General features: G+C 39.9%; 2 protein-coding genes across 10 annotated transcripts in view; one reads left to right on the top strand and one right to left on the bottom strand.

Moving 5' to 3' along the window:
* si:dkey-166d12.2 (rap1 GTPase-activating protein 1) overlaps positions 1-7,279 on the top strand; it is a 103,585-nt gene extending 96,306 nt beyond the window's left edge. For 7 of the 8 annotated variants that reach the window (XM_017697839.2, XM_037534885.1, XM_037534886.1 and 4 more), the window contains 9 exons: positions 715-855; positions 1,046-1,177; positions 3,087-3,196; positions 3,520-3,639; positions 3,790-3,928; positions 4,204-4,309; positions 4,438-4,499; positions 4,672-4,719; positions 5,338-7,279. In XM_017697839.2, coding sequence (XP_017553328.1) covers positions 715-855; positions 1,046-1,177; positions 3,087-3,196; positions 3,520-3,639; positions 3,790-3,928; positions 4,204-4,309; positions 4,438-4,499; positions 4,672-4,680 — 819 coding nt within the window. In that variant the 3' untranslated portion in view covers positions 4,681-4,719; positions 5,338-7,279. The remainder of the gene's footprint in view (positions 1-714; positions 856-1,045; positions 1,178-3,086; positions 3,197-3,519; positions 3,640-3,789; positions 3,929-4,203; positions 4,310-4,437; positions 4,500-4,671; positions 4,720-5,337) is intronic. The other variant, XM_017697836.2, reaches the window with a different exon arrangement.
* Positions 7,218-22,893, bottom strand: padi2 (peptidyl arginine deiminase, type II). Of its 2 annotated transcripts, none has more exons than XM_017697840.2 (16): positions 22,693-22,893; positions 17,667-17,841; positions 17,022-17,091; positions 15,938-15,999; positions 14,325-14,442; positions 13,759-13,917; positions 11,209-11,399; positions 10,892-10,995; positions 10,534-10,645; positions 10,313-10,420; positions 9,649-9,800; positions 9,398-9,545; positions 9,147-9,240; positions 8,989-9,062; positions 8,672-8,803; positions 7,218-7,878 (listed from the first exon to the last, which is right to left on the bottom strand). In XM_017697840.2, the coding sequence occupies exons 1-16, from the start codon at positions 22,857-22,859 to the stop codon at positions 7,645-7,647; spliced, it is 2,100 nt and encodes a 699-aa protein (XP_017553329.1). In that variant the 5' UTR covers positions 22,860-22,893; the 3' UTR covers positions 7,218-7,644. The 2 variants fall into 2 exon arrangements, with proteins under 2 accessions (XP_017553329.1, XP_017553330.1); XM_017697841.2 differs by lacking the exon at positions 22,693-22,893 and adding an exon at positions 20,921-21,116.
* Between the last annotated feature and the right edge of the window lie 666 nt (positions 22,894-23,559).

The raw sequence follows: 23,559 nt of genomic DNA, 5'->3' as shown, positions 1-23,559 counted from the left end.
AGATTAAACGGCAGAGACACATTTTATTATCATCTTTAAAAAGTTAATAACCACAGTTCATGTTGAAATGTAATGTAATAGTAGGCATATGCTGATAAAATGCAATAGCATGATAGTGCTAACCTTTTGTCACTGTTTTTCATGTGCAATTAAAATTAATTTAAGGTAGACTGTTGGACCGTCAAGAACATTTTGTATGTTTAACATTTACATTGTTCCTTAGTGGTCTAAATGTCCATGTACAGTACCCTCTTTTGTACATGTCTTGTGACATGTGAATGTCATTCTTTATTAACAGTAATGTGTTGGTGGTTATTCGTTTTGGAGATTTTGCCTTTCTTGGTGGCTTTTTGTGTAACAGCACAGCAGTCTTCATTCATATTTAGTCTTTTTATTAAGGGCCTTAGTAGGTGCCATGTCTTTATTTCCCCCCTTTTGGGCCAGGAGGCAGACCTCTAGTACTCTAGGTACCACATTGAATATGAAAGGATAGTACTGTGGCTCTTACTGTGAGCTGTAAAGGTGCTCAGACCAATAACACACTAAAACAACTGTACCAAACACCAAATAAAGCAGGGGATCACAATTTGAGTCTGTAATGGAAAACTAGCACTACTCTTTGTATCTGGAGATCTTGACTAAAATGTAGCAGCAGTATTTCAAATTTGAATGTCATGGTTCAACTTATCATTTTGTGTATATGTGTGTATGCAGGAGAGAACACGCTCTGCACTGCTGGAGACTCTGTATGAGGAGTTGCATGTGAACAGCCAGTGCATGATGGGATTGGGAGGAGAGGATGAGAAGATGGAGAATGGAGCTGGAAGTGGAGGAGGCTTTTTCGAATCTTTCAAGGTAGGAACATGTTTCAGTGTCAGGCACAGGATTTTTGACACCTCTTGTTCATTTTTATCCCTTCTCACCTCTCTGTCTCTTTGTCTCTCTCAGTTCTCATTCCTTTCTCAGAGCCCAGATTTAGGCTCTGCTCTGTAGTGCTGGACACTTGTGATCAGTTATCTCACTCTGTGTGTGTTTTTGTGTGTAGAGAGTAATTCGCAGTAGGAGTCAGTCTATGGACGCTATGGGCCTAAGCAATAAAAAGCCTCACACTGTCTCAACCAGCCACAGTGGCAGCTTTACCCACAATCCTCCAGACACCCCCAAAACACCAGGCATTGTGAGTATTCACAAAAAGCTTCTGCTTTTTATCATCATCATCATCATCGTTGTCGTTAACCGCTTAATCCAGATAGGGTCGCGGTAGCAGTTGGGAGAGCAGAGAATCCCAGACCCTGTCCCCCGCAACTTCCTCCAGCTCATTCCCAGGGACCCCAAGCCGCTCCCAGCTCCAGAGCTCCTCCCGGATGGCCAAGTTCCTCAGCTTATCAAATAGTGTGTAGCCCGCCACCCTGCAAAGAAAGCTCATTTTCGCCACTTGTATTCGCAATCTCATTCTTCCGGTCATTTCCCACAGCTCATGACCATAGGTGAGGGTCGGGATGTAGACCGAGCGGTAAACAGAGAGCTTTGCCTTTTGGCTCAGCTTCCTCTTCACCACTACAGTCCGGTACAGTGACTGCATTACTGCTGCCGCCTGTCCCAGCCTGCGGCTGATCTCATGATCCTTCTTCCCATCAATCGTGAACAAGACCCCGAGATACTTAAACTCCTCCACTTGGGGCAAGTCTTTTCCCCTTACCTGGAGTAGGCATGCCATCCTTTTCTGGCTTTTTCTGCTTTTTAATGATTTACATATCGTCACTGCCATAACAAAATGTACCATCAGTTAAATTTAACATTAACATAACATCTATGATATGGTCACTTTACAGGAGAAGCAAAACACGTTTCTCTTGGTTTGTTCATTATGAATTGTTCAGTGTAAATGGCAGTTACTGTTTAAAAAACTAATACAGACACAGTAAAATCTGGAGGAAAAAGATGTCACAAGATTTGTTTCTCAATTTCAGTGAAGTAGAAATTGGCCAGACGATGGTGTCAATTTTCTAAATGATTCAAATATCACGCCTCCAGGTCATTTGTATGAATATGTGAAAAACCAGTCTGCCTAAAACTGAGTGCACTTACCTGCTTAATAATCTGACAACTGCAGAAAATCAGGTTTTGTCAGTAATCCAATCAACACATTTACATGCTCTTGAGTAATCACATAATGGGAAACTCTGGGTCTACGTGATGTCAGGCAGTCTGTTCTCACGCATGAGAAATTCGCTAGAAATCAAAGTACAAATATGCATGCACCGGGAAATCTGATTACTGAGCTAAAATCCACCTCTCTTTATCAAATTAGAAAGTAATCATTGTTTTCGATTGTGATCGGATTATAGAGTGCATGTATACGCACTCACCGTATGACCCAAATTACTTATTATACTTGAAACTGAAGATTACAACAAAGTGATTGACTGCCTCCATTATAGTGCCTGTTCTGGCTGTGTTATATTAGGAATCTAAACCTACTACCAAACTACCTGTGAGTTGGTTTGAATGTTTCCCACGAAACACAGTGTGCCAGCTGGAATTTGTGCCATCCTCTGCTCTCTCTGCTCTCTGTGCCCTGCTGTGCATGACCACAGCTGGTGTGGACTGTGACCCTAACCCCATGTGGCGCATCGGTGGCATCAGTGAGATACGGAACACTGATCTCGGTGCAGGTTTCCACAGCTGTTTACTGATCCTTACCACTTAAGAGTGCAACACTAAACTGATCCAGACAGCATAGCAGATGGAGCTCTTCACAGTGTCTGGCCGTTCCCTCTACTGCCACACGTGTCCACCACAATAAACACCATGGCAACAAAGATATAACCTCTTCTGACAAGCTGACAAAAGCTGAATCTCAATTCTGAGCTGCACTGCTTCCAAAAGGATGTCAGCTGGGAGCTTTTTTCACCATAAATATACTGAGAATGATACTGAGTAAATCATGGAAGAATTCATACAAAGTCTTCAGGAGATATGATTTTTTATTATTTAACTGCTAAATTTGCAGGTGCATTTATTGTGTTTGTCAGCAGCTCCAAATTCAAGCCATATCTGACAGATTTCTGTTTTTTCGACCACAGTCTTTGATCATTCCTGGGAAGAGCCCAACCCGGAAAAAATCAGGTCCGTTCAGCTCCAGACGGAGCAGCGCCATTGGAATCGAGAACATCCAGGAGGTCCAGGAGAGAAGGTGAGTGGCTGATTTTTGACCACTTTCTACCATTAACACCACAGGTGCATGAGTGCATCACCAGCTATTCATATGTATTCATAGCAGTAGTCAACTACAGTACCTTATCTCTACTCCTGTGTCTAACACAAATTGATGTATGAACTGCTAGCTTTGTTAGTGTTAAATTGTCAAAACATTTTCCTGACAATGAAATAAAATAATGAAATGAAATATACTAAAGTAGAAATGCTGGAGGGGAGATGTTTAAAATTCAGAATTCAAGGTTAAAATGTACTCACAAGCATGTGGAAAATGCTGCATGTGTGTGTTTTTTCTCTCAGTAGTAGGGATGTGTCCCCGAGCACACAGAAAACACCTGACAGTGGGCATGCCTTGCAGGATCCCAAGTCTGATAACTCTTCCAATCATAGCTCACCAGAGATGCCCACCACTAAGACCAGGTGAGCAATGATGTGAACAAGAAATTGTATTGTTATATATTTTTATTATTAGATATTTCCGTTTTTTCTACTGTAATCGTGATTAAGTTAAGTCATGGGCCTGTCATAGCATTGACATTTTTGGTTTCATTTATTTATTTATTTGAGCAGTTCGGCTGTGTGTCGAGCACCTTCCATCCCAGAGAATCATGATCTGTCTCGTTCATCGTCCAACGCCAGCAGCTTTGCCAGTGTGGTGGAGGAAAACGAACAAGAACATGAAGCTGCAGAGGAATATGACACAGGACTGGTACCTGCCCACATTCTCTCACTCATGCTGACACATTACTAATAGAGCAAGAACACTCAGTTAGCCCAATAATACTCATGTGATGAGTTTTACTTCTTACAGTGGTATTCTACCATTAGCATGATTGCATAAGAATACAATGAGTCCATGAGTCATTTGTTTACTTTCATGCACTCAATGGCCCTAAAATATAGCAGAGCACAAAGAGCAAACGACTCACGGTGGATCCTTTCTTGTCCATGTCCTTGTGTACATACTATTGTTCTGTGCTTTAGGAGAGCCTGTCTTCTGCTGGCACCCCTCATAAGCGAGATTCATTCACATACAGCACTGGTTGGCTGGAGGACAGTATGAGCAGTGCTAGCCAAGGCAGCTCACCAGGTCTGTGATCTCTAATACCTGTACTGTTCTTTGCTTTCTAATTTGATTGTGCCTAATAAAGTCACATGAGTAAAGAATGTGTAAAATTGCATCTTGCTAAATTTTTTTAACTGTGTTTGACTTCACAGCCCCCTCCCGACAGCAGTCTGACCCTGTTCGGCCCAAAACAGAGAGACAGCACTCAGCATCGGTGAGGGCTTGTCACAGTCGCTTATTCATTGAATGATCACTGGACAGTTGTGAATTGCTAATAATAACATTTCTTTTTTCTTGTTTCATATTCTGTAATGCTTGTGATAGTGTTTTATGCTCACTAATTTGGTTGTTTTGTCTGTGTATATGTGTGTATGTCTCCTGTGCAGAACTGCTAGGCTCTCTTCACAGATTATTTCATGGACATCCATCAGCAGGTGAGGGAGACACTTTTAGAAACCATGCTTCAGGCACATTAACAATCATTAGGTTTTTCATTATTAAAATAAATTCTGTTCTCTGATATCCTCATGGAATTTTGAAGCTAATGCTCTTACTGGCTGATTTATTAGCTTCTCTCAGAAAAAAAATACTGAACTGTCATTGGGGTGGTATGCTCAGGGGTACATTTGCAGTAGCTTTAGCTTGGGAACAGAATTATACAATTTTTTTGCAATTATTTTGTAAGTTGTATTAACTCCATACATCGTCCCCAGGCTTTTTAAAGAAGTTCTATTAAAGATTTGAATTATGAAAAGGTTAAAAAGCTCTTATTTAAGTTACACAGTTTGGCCACAAAATTTTGTAAGGGTATGTTTATAATATTTGCACCTTGAAGGACTAATATGTACCTGGTCCCTTTTGTATCTTATATTTACACTCATTGTCTTTTTAATCAGGTCAACTTTCCACATAGGTGCACTTCAAAGTTTCACAGTTACAGATTGTATTGCATAAATAAACAAAGGCCATTGGGTGTATATAACAGGTTCATTGATTGTTAAAGCCCATATATCTGGTTTGGAACAAACAGTCAAAATTTTTCTCTCCTTCAGCATTCCCATAAACAGCTCCTCCTAGTGGAGACTCCGTGGCTCCTCCAGAGACATGGTGGAGAAGAGGAGCTGATCGCTGATCGTCATAGCAACATGGCCCACAATTGAGCCGTGTGGCCTGGGATCCCTGTCTGTCCCTGATTTAAGGACACACCCCTTTTCGTCTGCATCATGTGACTGATAATGCCTCCCAGCGTGCAGTTTGGTCGCGGCAGGTTATTGAGGCGGCCCTTCAAGCAGACGTCGTGGTAACATTGCATCACCTATGTGAGCTAACAGTTATTTCTCTGTCTGCTTTACTGGGGTATGGCCTTATGGCTTTAGCCACATAGGCTCTGCACCCTTTCTCTTTCACTCTGTTACTTTCTTTTTGCATTAAGCTGTCACCTTCTCTTTTACAGGTTGCCCTGATTTTGTCTTATTGATTGTTTCCAGTGTATGTACTATCTATTTATTTATTTATTGATGGCTACGGTTGGAAGGCAGACTCTTCCAAAGCTTTCTGTAGTCTTACACATCACAAAGCTCCATACACAGATAAGCCGACCCAGAACACATAAGGATGAAAGTACACTGCACTATAACACTCACTTACATGCAGTTTTCCTTTTTTTATCAGCAGTAAAGTTTGTTTTATGTTTGTCAGTTATGAGTAATGACATTAGTAACTGGATATTGATAAATGTTTTGTGTTGTTATTAACTGTTAACTATTCTGCTGCTGGTATTGACCACATAAGCCAGATCTCATCAAATGGTTAAATTGTGGTGGAATTTTGTTTTATTTTTATTTTCCAAGTATTGGTGAGTGCACTCTTGACACTCTTTCCATTGTTCATGACTTTGCTGACTTCTGCAGTTAATACCAATTTGTTTTGTTTTCGTAGAAATGTATATTTGCGTTGGGAACTGGTTCAGACTTCAGATTTCATTGGTTGGTTCTTGTGAGCACAACTAGCTGCACAAAGTAGGTTACTAACAAATGTCGGGATTTTGCCTCTTAGCGTTTTTGAAGAACGTATTCACTGTGCTGTCTACTGTGAACTGTTCTGAAGTTGCCTTCCACAGCTTTACCTGCTCTGTGTGAAATCCTACTGCATCCTACAGAGGGGAACAGTAAACTATTTGAATGTAAATCCTGGAGGAGCCTGGGTACTTGTCTAATGTCTGATCAGAAATAAGCTCTTTCAAATTATTTCTGATTAAGATGTAATCTAATCTTTTCTGTTGGTGCCCTCATTCATTGTGTAACGGACACAGAATTTTCCATGCTGCTTTAAATATCAAGCGATCGTGTTGATTCTGTAGAACATTTTTTTGTTTCATATTATGTAATTTATGGTTTGTAAAATATGAAATGTTGATTAAATGTGAAGACCACTTTCTATTTTATATGGTATCTAGTGAGCAACTGAAACTGAAGCAGGTTTTTGGCAGCAGGTCTATAATTTAATCATGAATCGAATACACTGCTTAAATGAGTTGGTCTTTTAATGCAATGTGATTGCAGTTTGAGAGAAAATATAGCAATTCAAACATTAAAAGTCTGAAGTTGCTGTGTGTTTTGCTGCTGCCTTCAATGTGATGTCAAATATGAGATACATGTGCCCTCCAGTGGTAGGGACCTGTTAGTACACACTTCGTCTCTGTCATTCGTCAGATTGTTTATTGTATGCTAGAAGTGACATTTAAGCTAAAATTCATTCCAAGCAGACTGATATTGCCATTATCAAACTGATTGTACATGTGTTTTCTCTGACAGTAAATGCTTTGTGTGGTATTTGTATAAAAAGCTTAAGTGTAAATAAAGCAGCCCCACCCCCGCACATGCTCTTTTTGTAAATAAAATGACAGGAATCACATTTCATAAAGATGACAAGATTTGTGGAATGTTTATATTGATTTATTGATTTCTGCAGTGTAAAATAAAAGGTTATGTGTTACACTGTATGTTTCATTTCATTAAACCAACAAAAATTATTCTTGATTGAGACAGTAATGGTAGCTATAAACCATTCTTTAACAAAACAGAAATAAAGACAGGACTAATAAAAACAAAAACAGATCTAACAGAGGACCCTGAAATATCTCAAAAATGCTCCATGATAATGCTCTCAGTGGTCAGTAGGTAGCACCTTTTGTTAAGCTACTCATTAGAAAAATCTTAGCCCTTATTTGCATTATATAAAGTAAACTCCTGAATGTGTTAAGCATTTTAGTTTTTTTATTGCATATGAAAATGCTGTAGAGGTTTGCTCAGGAAACGTGCTATTAGCAAATAGTATAATTTCTGCTGCCCTCTTCCATTTCACATCTCCAGGTTCCACCATTTAAATGCGAAAGGTTCTCGAAGCACGTTGGATCCGCAGTGCACCTCACCCAGGAGCTTGTGATAGGAGGCAAAGTCATCGATGAAGGTGCAGTTAAGACCCAGCGGCTCCAACAAAGAGCGCATCTCTGTCTCTAGGGCACAGCTGCCGTTCACCTGCGGCCCGAACGGCTTGGGAATGCCCAGGTTCGTACCAAGCACAATCATGTTCACCTGCAGGCACACATTTAAAGTTAACAACTTCACACAGTACAGATAAAGTATAATTCAAGTGAAAATATTTGCAAAACAAAGCATTTAGTATTGCTCTCCACCCAGTGAGTGCTGGGATGGGCTCCAGCACCCCCAGACCAATAGGATGAGATAGTGAGTGATTGAACGTTTAGTTTTCATTACTGAGGAACATGTAAAGATGTAAGATGTTATGCATGGAATATTGCATGGCAATAAAAAGTAAAGGCTCATGCAGGTCTTAACTAGGAAAATTCAGAGAGATTTGATGTGTGAAACTGCTTTGCATAGAAACTTGCCAACTCTTTTTTGATAGGTGGTGAGAGGAAGCAGGGGTCTGTATGTCTACAACAGAAATATGGCCATTTTATTTACTTTCCAAAATGACCAATGAGCATATATGTGTCTTCTGAGTTTTAAATGTTGATAACAGGAAAATAATAATAAGAAAACTACTTTGCCTTATGACATTATGCACGATTTGTTGTAACTGTAATGTAGAGGCATTCAACTCTTCAGATGTCGGGTTCCCATCACAACCACTGTAAAAAATTCTGATTTGGTAGGAAATCGAGCATTTCATATGAAACTCTGAATCACTTTACATCTTAACAACTTAATTATGTAGAAAAATCGATGCAATTCCCTTTTTAAAAATGGTTAAAAATCCAAAACTAATGCTGCTGTACCTTTAACTATTTAGCTTAGCAAGCTATTAAACTGCATACAATAAGAGTATACTGCATTATTAGTTCACTGAAAGATCAAGCTCTACCATGTCAGGATAGTAGGCCACAGCTCTGTTTTCTTCAGCCATCACTTTAAACAAGATTGGTAGATCAATGATGTCATCTTCATCTAGTCCAAGCTCTTTCTTCAGAACATCTCTGTTCCAGTCAATACAGCTCTGAATGAGAGAGAGATATTACTGTTTGTATTGAGGAGATAGATTCATCTACATTTGTTCTGTAAGTTCTATAATGCAAAGATGTTCCCCTGTTTAATTTAGTCCAGTACAGATGTAGTCTGTCAGAGGGGCCACTGTACTGTACTGTCTTTCACAGGACCACTGTTTTGAACCAGAGCACTAACCTGCACATAAATGTTCTCTGCTCGAAATTCCTCATTGCTCAAAATTTCATTTACACTGATTTCTTCGCCTTTGCCTGGTAAAACATAAACAGTGTTTACAAATTATACAGCAAGTTCTTGTAGTGGACTGTTCAAGTAGAAAATGTGCCAGAATTCACCTTGAAACAGTTTAGCTTTTCCATGTCCATTATTCTGCAAGTTTGTGAAAACCGTATATGCTGCATCAGGGCTGGCCAGAAGTAGTCTGAATCCCTGGTCAATGAAAGCATTGAAGAAGTCAGTGATAACAGAAAATATGCAGTATCACCCATCAGGCTAATAGAGGTATTAGTGATGAGCAAAAAATGTAGAACGTAGAAAATCTCAAAGAGGACGAAATATATTGTTTAAATACAGGGCAGTTATTTACCTTTCTATCAGGAGCTGGGACAAAAGTCATGAATTCATCCACATGGCCCACTACCAGCCAATCAGAGTAGAGGGCGATGGGCTCCTGAACTTTCTGAGCCCATAAAAAGTCCTGGACCACTTTGGTCATATTGCGACCATGTGCTGTACTGATAAGACAGAAGGAGACAGACGTACTCATTCCTCCAGCACGAGAACATATGAATATGACTGATCAACAGACTGTCTTGAGGCCTCTGTGTTAAGACTCACGTAGGGAAGGCCACACCGATGATAATCCGGCCTAGTGGGTAGTTCTTCCCATTCACAGTGACCGGTGGACTGACCTCCAGATTACCGAAGGAATCCAGGCTACTTACTTCCTCTGCTTGAGCGTAACGGGTCACATAGCCAAAGTCTGGACCCTGAGTAAGATGTTGAAGTGCTGAAACCGTTTTCTTTTCACTACACATCCTATGGCCAACTTTATGCCAACTTTATGCCAACTTTATGCCAACTTTATGCCAACTTTGTCCAAAACAACTAGCAACAATATGGTTGGGACTGAATTCCCTAAATTATTGACTACAAGAACAGAATTATATTATGGAGTCAAGAACACCTGTCACCTGTTTGACAAAGTCAAACAATGTCTCTGCTGATTTTCTTTCAAGTAAGTATTTGAGCTGTGATATCTTTCATTCCCAACACATTTAATATAAACCAATGAACAAAATTCATCTTTATTTAAATAACAATCATAATATAATATCTTTAAAACCCATTGTTGGATTTCATACTTGTGTTTTCCTAAAAACAGTTTAAGGAAAAAAAAAAAAAAAAAAATCACAAAATAAAGGCAATGCTTGGGTCCCTGAGGGTTAATATATATCAGTGACAGTGGAATTAAAGCTACAAGTTGGACTATTAACCATACCAGTAAGACTTCATAAGGAAATTCCTGAAGGTCACCATCTCGTGGAGAGTCCAACACAACAGGGAATCTCTGGTGTGGTGAATCAATGTAGCCAAACTCAATCTCATCCTACAGGGAGCAGAAGTGATTACTCCGATCATGAGCATCAAACAGTGCTGTAAAATATTTTGCATAACTCCTGCATTTCTAACTAATAAAAAGGCAGGCAGGTCGACACAAACCTGCATCCAACGATCTCCTCGGTTCATGTACTCATGGCATATCTTCAGCTTGTATCCACTGCTCTGCACCATTTTTCGGATGCCCTTCAGAAACTCGTAGTTATCTGATGTGCTGCCAGTGCATAAAAAAAGGGTTTACAGAGCTTAGTATTTATTTGCTTAGCTCTGGAGACAGGATAGGCATTGAGGATGTGTTTGAGTCACTCTGAGACAGGGCATGTTATCAGTATTCATTTGCCTCATTGATCTTTAACCGGTTACAGGTTAAAGGTAATGATTAACTGAATTGTGGTTATCAGTTCACTATAATATAATCACTGCAAGAATAAAGATGATTGATGAATTGATGTGGTCTTACCTACACACAAAGACCTCTACAGGTTTGAGGGTGTTGGGAGTCATGATCCAAGGGGCAACACGGAAAACAACCTTATCAGTGAAGATAGGTGTCTCGGGGAAATCCTAAAAACCAATACAAAAAAATAAAACAATAAAAAAAAGCCCTGCATTTTACTTTACTTCAAATCAAACCAGTCTAATGAAAGGTACTGATTAATGTAGGCACAATTGAATGTTTTTTCCCTCAAGAGCAAAAAATATTACAAAATTCTAGTATTATTTAACACACTATTAGCGCAATAGCTGAAATGTGGACATAGTCATGTCCTGAACTACCTGGGCGCTGGGCTCTAAAAGGCTGAGGCTGATGGTAACCAGTCCCTCAAAATCCTTATCTGGGAAGCGAAGACCCTCCACAAAGAACTCCAGCTCAGAGTTCCCACCAAGATAGGGAACTTCCGCAGCCAGCTGTTCTTTGTTCAGCACCAGAGGGTAGTCCTGCATGAACAGCTTGAGGAGCATATTTTCTGCAACAATGTAGAAGATTGATTCACTTCAAACAGTAGGACATTTAAAATGTCTTATCAGTTCCAAGTTGTTTGAGTGTAGTAAAACTTCACACATTTTTACAGTTTTCTAAAAATTATAAATTTTTCAGGAGATACATTTGAGATGTGATATATTAGGAAGGAGAAAGTCAACGGAAAGGCAAACAGGAGTTTCCAAAATTGGAGTAAAAATATTATAAGATGCAGAGAAAATAGGACTCAAAAAAGCATGTAACACCTGATCGACCAACAAAGCTGTCACCATAAAAAAAAAAATCCTATGATTTTTTTTGTGGTTTCTGAATAATACAGTCTTTGAGATGTAAACACATTCATTCAGAGTGGAAATGAAGTAGTTCATTGTTAAAACTCTCTTAAAAACAGACTTTGATTTCTTTACAGTGGTGATGATAGGAACCAGGGGGCACAGTGTGTACAACAAATATAGACCGTTCACTATTTAAAACCTTCAGTGAACCTACATATGGTTCACTACATGAGGTCTTCTGAGTTTTTTTTATGCAACATTGATGATGGTAAAACATCCATCCATCCATCCATCCATCCATCCATCCATCCATCCATCCATCCATCTTCTTCCACTTTTCTGGGGTTCGGGGCGTGGGGGAAGCATCCTAAGCAATGAGGCCCAGACCTCCCTTTCCCCAGGAGGCATCCTAACCAGATGCCCGAACCACCTCAGTTGGTTCCTCTCAACGTGGAGAAGCAGCGGCTCTACTCCAAGTCCCTCCTGGATGACCAAACTTCTCACCCTAAGGGAGAGTCCAGACACCCTGCGGAGGAAACTCATGGATCACCACCTTATCGTGGATCAGGGATTTGAGTGCTTGAATGATCCTAGGAGCTATGTTGTCTGGAGCAAAAGCTCCTGGTAGGGTCTCCCAGGGCAAACTGGTCCTAGGTGACAGGTCAGACAAAGAGTGATCTATAATTACCAATATGAAAACAAAACCAAATCAGGACTTGTGTACCCTGCCTGGATCAGGGTTACCGGGGCCCACCCTGGAGCCAGGCCTGGGGGAAGGGCTCGCCAGCGAGCGTCTGGGCCTTGGCGTTCTGATCCTTGCTTGCTAAAACTGGCTTTTGGAACTTGGAATGTTACTAGCAGTAAAATAACAGTCAATCTAAAAAAAGTACGCTTTCTTTGGGGATTATTTTGCCTTAGAACACCCTTCATGTTTCCCTACACCATGTGTGAATTATAATAAATTGATTTTAATCCATTTTAGATCACAAAACTACTGTAAACAATGCCTCAGACATCATAACCATAACCATTTGTTTTAATAACTTTCTATGAGAGAGCTGTCAGAGGTGCTAAACTCCTCAGACGCCTGGTTGCCATCACCACCACTATGAACAATCCTGAATTGGTAAGTTTCTCTAAAATGGAGCACTTCATACCAAACCACTTTGAATGACTTTGTTTACAGCTTACCCTTTTAACTGTGTAAAGTCCTGGAAAAATGGTGGAGCTCCCCTTTAAAGTGATCACCAATCCTGTTCTTAGAGATATGCCCTCTTGCATTATTTAGCTACAAGCCTAACTGACCTCACCTGATCTATCAGATTTTTTTTTTTTTTTTTGATGTCTTTAATTAGCTGAATCAGGTGTAGTAGATTTGGGTTGCAGGTGAAACATGCAGTATGGAAGCTCTTCAGACCAGTACAGGACAACTGTGATGTGGTGTAAGGTTTTATGAACAGATAAGCCTACATTTATAATTAAGATTTCTTGGATTGTGAGAAGAGAAAATGCAGCCAACTTCCAAGACTGAACTTTGGAGGTATGGAAAAATGCAGATTTCTTTGAAAAACTAAATCAAGTCTCCTGAAAACAACAGAGGCTATAAAAAATAATGGCGACACTAAATAGTGAAAATAGTTGAAGCTTCTCTGTAATATTTTATCAAGTATGTTTGTGTTTAACTTGTTCTTAATAGATGTTTTGACTTGAAAATAAATAAATGAAGGGTGGTCTCTTTTGCACTGTACCATAGTTCACCATAGGTTGCTTTCTTGACAGTTTGTATGTTACACTCATCCTTATCTAGTCTCCACAAGGTAAGCAATTCAGTACAAAACAATGCAGTGTGTTCCCTGGTCTAAAACAACTGATCAGGTAATTACTTACTTCTTCATGAGTGAAATAAGGTTTGTTGTTGCTGGACAAACTGTTGTTCTCATGCCAATGGACCACACCTTATAAAACTTCATTACTAGAATTTATCTTCTGTTTATGGTTTTTTATCTGTGATCACGTTGCATTAAATGGCACTAGCCTGAGGACTAGGAGTGTGTTTCTCTTTTAACTTACTCAGAGTGCTGTTGGCCTGTTGCTTCCCACTATTCTTGTTCCTGAACACCCTCACACTCTCAGCGTCTGTCTGAGTGATGTGAAGGCTCAGTTTATAGCCCTCAGGGAGCTGAGTCGGACCACTAGTACGCAAGATCATCCTGGACATGTCCTTTAAATCTGTCAATAAATAAATATTTTATTAACTCCTCCTCCATGTGAAAATATCCCCATAAATTAGAAACAGACATATCTAACGACATATCACATCTCAATTTTGTTTTTTGTATGTTTATATTTTACATTACATATGCAATTACTCATTTTATCAGAAAAATACTTGGAAAGTGGACTTTTACAAGCTTCATTGTGGTTTTACATTTCATAAACTCCCACTCATGGTTCTCTGTATCTCTGGTTTGACTATTTAAGTACTTGTGAAACTGGCCGGCCTGATACCAGTGTTTGTGTTTAGTAAAGGTCACCTTCAGTTTACGCAGCTATCTATAACAGGATATGGTATCCCTACCCTTATGTTCCTTTCTGAACAGCACAATACAACTGCCCTCTACAGTGGGTCATCTTACCTGAGACTTTACTGATCTCCTCCTTCTCAGTGTCCACTCTCTTCTTATAATATGACTCAGAGTCGCAGTTGACCAGCAGAACAGCACCGTGGCCATTAGGTCCCCACTTCCATGAAGCCTTGTGGGGGAGAACGAGAGACAAAAGCTTTTAAATCAGCAGTATGTAAGTTTGAGGATTTTGGCAAGTTTCAAAGAACATATTTTTAATAGTGGTTGCGCTGCACACGGCTCCCATAGGTGATTAATCTGGGCATTCTTGATAGTCAAATGCAATATTAGGAATCTAGCCAAAGGACTTCTGCTGATATAGCAGTGGTGCTCCTGCCTGGTCGGGACTCAATCAATATTACACAGGTAGGGCTTTTGGTAAAAATGTTGCTAAATATTGCTTTATGTCTGAACTTCTCAAGTCATTTGTCTCATACATGCGTCTCTTGGGCCCAAACCCATTTCACCCCTCGCCCCATCACCCTTAGCCCTCCGTTTTGAGCGTTCACGTCTAGGGGTAGGGTGTTGAGATAGAGTGGTAGAATGAAGTGTTGGGGCTACATGGTCCTCATAACCTGCACAGTGTTATGAGAATAAAAGAAAAAAAACAGCAAGTTGGCTGAGCAAGCAACCAAAGAACCCCACAAATGTAAGTATGTTTTCAGTTGATAACCACTGTATTATTATTAGTTTAATGCCAGTTCGATGGTTTATTGTCATTTTCTCCATAAGAAATATAAAAATTGCTAGTAGTATCCTAATGCTTCAGTAGCTACCTAGCTAAATTTCCCATTCCACATTAAATGGGGTAGGAGTTACATTCTGGCACCTCAGACATGCTTTTTGAAGGCATAAGATGCCCTAAATGTAACTAAAGAGCAGCAGCGAGGTTGCTAAGCTTTACCGCTCCTCTGCTGGCAGGGTCGTCTACAGACCACCACTAGGAACCTGTTCATGAAGTAATGTTCATTTCAACCAGGGGGGGGGGGGGGGGGGGGGTTTGCTCATTTTGAATTTAGTAGGAAAAAATTCCCTATTTAGAAATGGGGTAGTGCATTGGCTTGTTTGCCCTTATTTGTGGCATACCAGCATAAAGGTGATGGTGGTGAGCCACAGCACGCAAGACTTTCATACATTGAACTGAGAGTATTAGAACAGAGAAACTGATAATCCCTGCACATCTGTGGCCCACCATGAACTGAGTTTGACACCCATCTTTTAGCATTTTTTCATTCATTAATATAAATTCACACAGTGAAGTTTTAAAGGAGAACTCACATAATATGTCTTCCCGAGTTTGAGAACAGTTCCTCTGAAACTATTTCAGCTATTCAAAGTTAAGAGTAAATCAACATCTCAAAGTACTTTATATAAACATTCGCAGCTACATGACCAGACTCATGAGCTGATGATTGACATGGAGAGCCTCTGGAGGCATCTTAAGCTGTATGACATTAGAGCCTGTTAAAATTCATTTTTAGCCATTTCTTTTCAAGAAATAAACTCTTCCGTTCACTTCTGTTTTCACTGCTCTTGGCAAATATTGTTCAAGATATTGTAATAGCAATCCTAGCTGGCAAGCACCAGAGGCAAAAAAACAATGATTCATGTAATTCATGACTCACCTTGTTTGAGTTGTTCTTTTCAACAATACCATCTCGATCAGCATCTACATCCAGAGAAATCTCTGCAAGAGATCAGCAACAGCAACAGAGTGAGCATGTCCACTCATGACCAGTGTAAGTTACATGCTGCTCATAACAAAGCTGAGCCTATACATCTGTTTTAAACATATCTACCTTTTGAGTATTTTGGAGGTTATTTATAAGAGATCAAAATCCTGCATGTTTTTTTATATAAATATATTTAAGTGAATATTCATTTTATTTTAACCAGTGCAAGTTCTGCCATTGGCTCAATATGCCCCATGACCAGTGGCATGAGTTACCCCCACAAAACCATTTTGAGAAAACGTTTAAGTTGCTTTGGTAGTCTACAGTCCAAGTAGCTGGTGTTGGTATATAACAGTATATAGTAGTAGACTTTCTTATATAGTAGACTAACTTTCATGCAGCGTCATTTCTATGCATAGACGTGTTAGCTTGCTTGTAGCATGTCTGTAGCATAATTCATATTTTGACTGCTAAAGTATCTCATAAAAAACACAAAAAGTACCATTATATGCTTAGACTTAGAGCTCCTAAGATGGACAAAATGACAACTACAGAATTATAACCCCAGAGGTCTATTGGACTATTGAAAACGCTGAGCTTGGAAGAATTGTACATTTACATTTATGGAATTTGGCACATGCTATCTAATAAGAGTGAATTACATTTTAATCATGGTGGTGATGCGTGGTGTGCCTCCATAGGCTGGTTATCATATCAGACCCCTGTCTGCCATTTGGAGAGCAGTGGTTTTACTTCATAAGATATAGCGGTGTAGCACAGTGGTAGTTGCATAAAGTAAAGATAATGTACATTAACTCAACTCTAAGAGCTGAGTAAATTTGTAAATGTCCAAAAGATAGTGTATATAAAGCAGCTGAGATATAGAATAAGCTTTATGTAGGCCAATCTTGGAGATAATGCTTGATATATACACAACTGAACAAAGGCATATGTTTAGTGTTGGGTTTTACAGTGAACTTGTGTAAGCAAAGGCCTGTTGTGTGTGTAAATATGCAAGATGATCTCAGTAACATACCAACAGCTGTGAGATGTAGCACAGCATTTCCAAGAGCCTCTTTCTTGCTCCCATAGAACTTCACAGATAACTGAAATATACACATCATACTGAATGTAAACTGAATGTAAGTTGGATGACATGAGCACATGTTGCATCATGAGGTCATTCCTGACAACTAATGATTCACTGCTTAGTTCTGATTAATTAAGTTCTTAGAAAATGTCATTTTGTCTCGTCAACAAATTACAAAAAGTCTGATGACATCTGTTCAATAGAACTGCTGTTGCAAAAACGTCTGGTGCAGCTGATAGAGTGGACACACCCTTTAAGCTTAATAGGGCTTGTTCCTGGCCTTGAAATGACTTATGCCCATGTGACTCAAAATAAAATGCTACTCAGCTATGGGAAATCTGTCAATTAATAGCAATAAACCCCACTACATATACCTTGTTTGATGAGAAGTAAAGTGTACATATAGTGTACATATAACTAGATTTGAATGCCTAAGAAACTAAAAAAAAAATACAGTCCAGTAATCACAAAAAGAAAACAGAGGTCCTGACTGCTTGCAGCTACTGATAACTCCAGTCTGACTCACAGCTGTTAGTGAAAGAGAGTGTGTTAGCTGAGGTTCACCCACAAGTGTGTGTAGGTTTGAGTTACCTTGCTTTCATTGGGCAGCTTGCTGGCAGCACCCATCGAGATGAAAAGCACAGAGTTCCGAGTTAGAGTCTGCGGGGAGAAGAGCGAGTCTCCAGCCACAGCAGCTGGCACAACCCGGCACTGCACAGTTGGGGTGCATTTTACTGAGAAGAACTTGCTCCCTATGGGGGAACACCTGTAAAGAACATACATACAGAGGTGAAAAAAAAAATCACTAGGTAGTATCTCAAAATTAATTTATTATTTTGAGCTAGAAGGTAAATATGTTGAGATATTAGGTCAATATTCTGAGTAAATATTCTGAGATTATTGTGAGTAAGAAGTAAGTCATTTTTTTGAGAGTTTCAATAGAGAAAAAAAAAACATCTTTGTAGGGTCCAACCAAATGCCCTTATAGCACCCAAATATCAACCATGCTGGGCACTCTGCAAAGAGCTACATATATTTTCAGGTACACACACACACACACACACACACACACACACACACTTGCTCTTCTCTGTGAGACACTTAAGTGCAGGTCATTTCCTCAGTGGGGGTCGCGCTACGTCTGCATCACTTTCTATTTAAAGCAGCAACAGGTGGCAGCGTCAAATCTAACCCTACAAAATCTCAGTCATGTTTACAAGAATGATCCAGGGGGCTTACAGTAAATGAACAGCTGGCATTACGATGCATGTCTGATGAAATCATATGGAACTGCACTCATGTGGTTTGGGGGAGGATGCGGTAACTGTCTGACTGAAAGGGGAAGTCGGTACCAGGCAGAAGTGACAGACATTTTCTGTCGTTCAGCTGATTACTACTTGAAACACAGCAAATTTGTCTCATTTGGAATGAAGGCCTAAACAGATTCTTTTAAACAAACACTATTCACGAACGCAGGAAACACTGACTGAGATTGCAGCAAATGATGGTATTTCATCTGTGAGATTTCTTCAAGGTCAGATGCCCAGAGGCCTGGGAATGAAAGTAAACTAGAAAGCTTGTGGTCAGAAGTGTTTAAGCGCCTAACAGGGTCACATAACACTGATGAGTAAGCTTTAGCACTGCTAGACCATGACATTTAAGTTGAACTGAAAATGTTGTGTGGTTCTCTGTGAGAAAAAGAATAGATGAGTCTTCCTGCTGAAAATAATACTACGCTAACAACCCACTTTGTTTGTACATTGTAGGTTTCTTTGAAGAGAAAAGCCGGCTTTGAACTGGGGCCACAAAAGAGACACAAAACTGAACTTGCAGTGCTCGTCATTTCCTTGAATAAAACAATAATTGACTAAATGAATGCCTTCACATGAAGGAGGTGGACATCTTTTCCAAGTTTGTTTTATTGTGCTCTGCATTAGAATCCTACTCCTTTTTTAATGTATAGGGAAAATCCACCGATTTTTCACAATTTCCACATAATTAAATCATAGAGATGTAAAAAAAAAAAAGAAAAAACTTGTTCTGAGTTTGTTGATATGAAATGATTAATTGCAAGGAAACAGTACACTTTCAGAAAAAAGGCATAAAACTGTCACTGGGGCAGGACCCCTCTTGTCACTGGAGTGGTACCCTCAAGGGAACATAACTGTACCATAATCCACTGAAATGACATTTTCTAAGCTGTACTGACGCCGCACCCCGTCTCGCCTCCAGGCTTTTTATTTTATTGTTCTGTTTTTAAACACTCTGTTATGAAAAGGTTCAAATATGTACTTTTCACCTCGAAAAACTTATTTAGGGGTTCCACTGGACCTTAAAACTACTGTTGTACATTTGAGGGAACATTTACATTGTTTGTACCTTGATGAATGAAAAATGGACCTGCACGGCACCTTTATGTCTAACAGCGTACAGTGATGGTGATAGGAACCAGCACTTGTGATATCTACAAGGCAAATATAGCCATTTTATTTTATTTACTATCCAAAATTACCAGTGGACCTACATATCTACGTAGTTCTTTATGTAATGTTGGTATTGACAAAATAGTGGTAAAATGTATTTTTGGGGGGACTATTTTGCCTTACAACACTCTACATGTATCTCTCCGCCATTAATGGCTATCAAAAAACGCTATTTAGGGCAAAACCTTCTTTAAAAAATTGTTCATAAAACATGTCCAGGCATCAGGCAGTGTATTCGTAACAGTTTTCTGTGAGTGAGCTTCTAGAGGTATTAACGCTTCAGACGTCTGGTTCCTATCACCACCACTGTGAACAATTCTGAAGTCTCTAGAATGGAACATTTTATATCAAACCACTCTGAATGACTTTATTTACATCCTGATTATTTAAGTATGTATAATATTATGCAAAATCGGTAGAATTTTACTTTCTAGCTAGCTAACTAACCAGCTCGCTCCAAAATTTAGCTACTCACGTTAAGTTATGCTGCTCTCAAAAATGTGTTACTGTCTAAAGGGTGAATGAGAACAGTAGTGGTAGTATTAGTATTTGTAGTATATTTATAGATAAGTATATATTTGCTACACCTGTTGTAGCGTAGCATAATACATTTATCTGTTTATTGATTTATTTGGTATAGGTGGCCTCATAATCAGGCCTTTCACCAATGTACTCCCTCAAAGCCTCTGCAACAGTTCTCTGTAGAAAAGCATTGTTATTTTGTGAATTGGGGCATTGTTTAGATCTAACGTATTGTTGTATCATTAATCTAGATGGAGACATTTGTTGAAAGGTGATCCTACAGTTTTGTGCGGGACACTGTACCAGTGTCTGAACCAGCAAAATCCTGCTGTCCAGTCGCAAGGAAATCAAAGAGTCTCTGTTAGTACGAGAAACAAAAGCTCAGAGCCAGCAGCCCACTATAGACTGGAACGCTGTCATAACACAGACAGCTTTCAGCCCCTGTCAGAACCGGGAGGAGGGACTCTTTAACCTCTTAAAACGTGGTGCAAAACGGTGAAACAAGTAATAAACAAACACTCCTAAAAAGCCCTTCTTTATAAAAATGGTGAGAAGATGACAGCACAAGCATCAGTTCTTCCTCCAAGATCTGACTGAACGACTCTACCACAACACAATCCAGTCTCCTGAATGACTGGGACAGGAGCGGAGGTCTGTGAATGGGAGTCGTGGGCTCGATTTAGAACAGATCTACACAACACGCGTGAACTTTCCAACATTAATCCTCTGAGAACTTGGTGGGATTTTTACATGCATCGCTTCTCTGAAGTCTTTTCTGTTTAACGCACTCGGCGAAGCGCACCAGCCAAACAAAGAGCGCCCTGCAGTCTGTAGACCCACCTGCTTAAATGCACAGTGATCTCCGTCCCCACCACACACAGCGTCCTCGCGCTTCTCCCGCTCTCAATCCGGAGTGTGCGAGGACTCATCCTGACACCACTGCTCACACTGCTCACACTGCTCTCTACTCTACACACGCACTGGTACGCAGGCTACTCTACCCACGCACTGGTACGCAGGGTTGCCAAGTCCTGTCCCCAAAACACTCCCTAGCCCAAAGTCTGCTGAAAACCCGCCCACCGTGAGCGGAAACCAGCCCCGTGTTTATTGTCTAGTCACACGGTTGAAGAAACAAGCCGTAAATTACAGGAACACTACGACTGTGGTGTCATTTGTGTCCCACTAATATTACATTTACACGTTTGCATGTAAAGGAGAAAGACGTTTTAAACATCGGCTAAACGTTCACAACACGAGCATGTTTCAGATAAAGAAACTAATCAGTTATAAAAACCCGTCCACTGCACTTCACACAGGGAAATGTATCTATCAAATACTTTTGAAAATGACCATAAATGTGCTGTAGCGTTTGAACTGTATTTTGAAATATGAATTTGAAGTGTGTTTCACATATTAATAACACATGCAAGGGCTAGAAGAGTATTTATGTCTGTCTTAGTTTTAAACAACTACACAATACTCGACACATACTATACATATATTAAACAACTACATATATACATACTAATCTATACTAAACTATATTATACTACACTGAACTATACTATACTGAACTATATTGCACTACACTTTACTATGCTATACTATACTACTCTATACTAAACTATATTACACTATTCTATTCTATGCAATACTAAACTATACCACATTACACTATACTAAACTATACTATACTATACCACACTTTGGTACAAATGGTAGAGTACTTTTTGTGTGTGCTTGTCTTTTAAGGGTGGCGGGGAGTTCCCCTGTTAAATTAAGCAGTATTACTAACTTAGGAGAAAAAAGTCAGAAGGTTAACCTCATAATTCAAACCAAAATAGGTCTAAAATTGTAGCTATCATATTGACATAACAGCATAAAAATATAAACAGCATAAAAACTTCGTATCTGGAATGCCATTACTGAACATAACTCAATGTTCTGTAATGTATGGTAAATGTATGTGGATCTGATAGCAACTCTGATTAAACTGAGTGACAGTGATAGGCAGAAATACGCCAGCTAAACCTGACTGCTCTAAACACCCAGTGCTCCAAATGAGGGCAGAGAGGACAGACCCCCCTTATTCAAAATTCCTTAGGACCAATCAGAGCGAATGAGTACGTTTACTCCACCGCGCGCTCCTATTGGCTGTCCTCGGCAGGTAAGCTGAGGCGACGATGCGCATGCCCAGCACATCTGTCTCTAACACGCCCTGTGATGCTGCCGTTTCTGTCAGGGGGCGCTGTTCGGCTCTTTCCAAATCATTATTAGCTCGTAACTGATCTCCAATTATTTATCCTCTGGCTCAGTGGGTGCAGAATGTTCCTAAATGTGTTGATGATTTGAGCGGATATCACTGTTAGCCTAACGATAATAGCAGCATTTACACCGAACACACTCTGCATTACTGTAAATTAATGGTTTAAGTCTAAACCAAGCTCATATTACGGTATCAAGTCCACGCAAATTGGCTTTAAATCGCCTGTGTACAAAACGTCCACGTTAGCCTGCTTAGCTTTTCAGGTGTTTCAGCTCGCGCTTCTGCCCTCGCTTCCTGACTGCAGCGCTGAGGTAGGTAAACCAAGTTGTGTGTGAAGTACACCTACTTGTTCAGACTGACTCTCAGTTCGGTACCGACCACGCAAACGAGGCTCTGCGTCTTGTTCACATAAAGGCGGTATGTCCGCTGGTCCATATTCGCTTCTGTGCGCGGGACTTTGTTTCTCCGCGGTAAACCAGCAGGTCCAGGTCGCTGCTTCTGCTGCTGCTCCATAGCTGCTGTTCTCAGGTGTCAGCTAGTTTGGTCAGTAATTTGAGTCAGGTTCGGAGTATATAAAAGCTCAGGGCGTGTGCTTACCTGCCCTAATTCATGCGCAGAACAGCTGCGGGCCAGTAAAGTTTGCCCAGGTTTAAAGCACGTTATTTTAGGGATTTGGACAGGTTAGTAAACCAGACTACCAGGATTGTGAACAAACAGCGCTAATCTTGGAGCAGCTGGCCATATGAATGGTCTACGGTATTCAACCGTTTTTGGGAAGACAAAGGATCTATATTGATGCCTGACCCCCTTAAAGAATTCGCATGGTGATAATGTTGTACAGATTAATGGAAAATATGTTGTATATGATCCTAAATAGAACATTTTCAAAAATGGTTCCATATAGCACCAAAAAAGGTTCTGCTACTATATTAACACATGTTAAGCTTCAGACACAAAGGTTCTAGAACTAGTTGCAACACATTCTCCGTAACTCTGAAGAACTGTATCAACCGTATTTAAGCATGAAATGGATCTTTGAGTGTTCATGGTTCTATATAGAACCATTTTCTGTGCTAAAGAACCCTTGAAGAACCATCTTTTGTGAGATACAGATGCACTTTCAGAGAAAATAGGTGCTGAAGTGTCACTGGAAAGGTAACCCCGTGGGTTTTTCAGTCCTTTCGTTACAGGATTTAATTTAATCATTTTATTA

The sequence above is a fragment of the Pygocentrus nattereri genome, chromosome 26 (assembly GCF_015220715.1).
Source record: "Pygocentrus nattereri isolate fPygNat1 chromosome 26, fPygNat1.pri, whole genome shotgun sequence".
Taxonomy (NCBI): Eukaryota; Metazoa; Chordata; class Actinopteri; order Characiformes; family Serrasalmidae; genus Pygocentrus; species Pygocentrus nattereri.
Note: the sequence above shows the minus strand (reverse complement) of the source record. Positions and strands in the feature narration are given on the sequence as shown.

What these genes read in the sequence shown, in the direction of transcription:
- padi2 (XM_017697840.2), bottom strand. Translation starts at nt 22,859, where the DNA reads ATGGAGCAGCAGCAGAAGCAGCGACCTGGACCTGCTGGTTTACCGCGG. An exon ending in CTGAGAGTCAGTCTGAACAA is followed by an intron (nt 17,842 to 22,692) that starts GTAGGTGTACTT and finishes TGTTCTTTACAG; the next exon opens with GTGTTCCCCCATAGGGAGCA. An exon ending in TTTTAGAGCCCAGCGCCCAG is followed by an intron (nt 10,996 to 11,208) that starts GTAGTTCAGGAC and finishes ATTGGTTTTTAG; the next exon opens with GATTTCCCCGAGACACCTAT.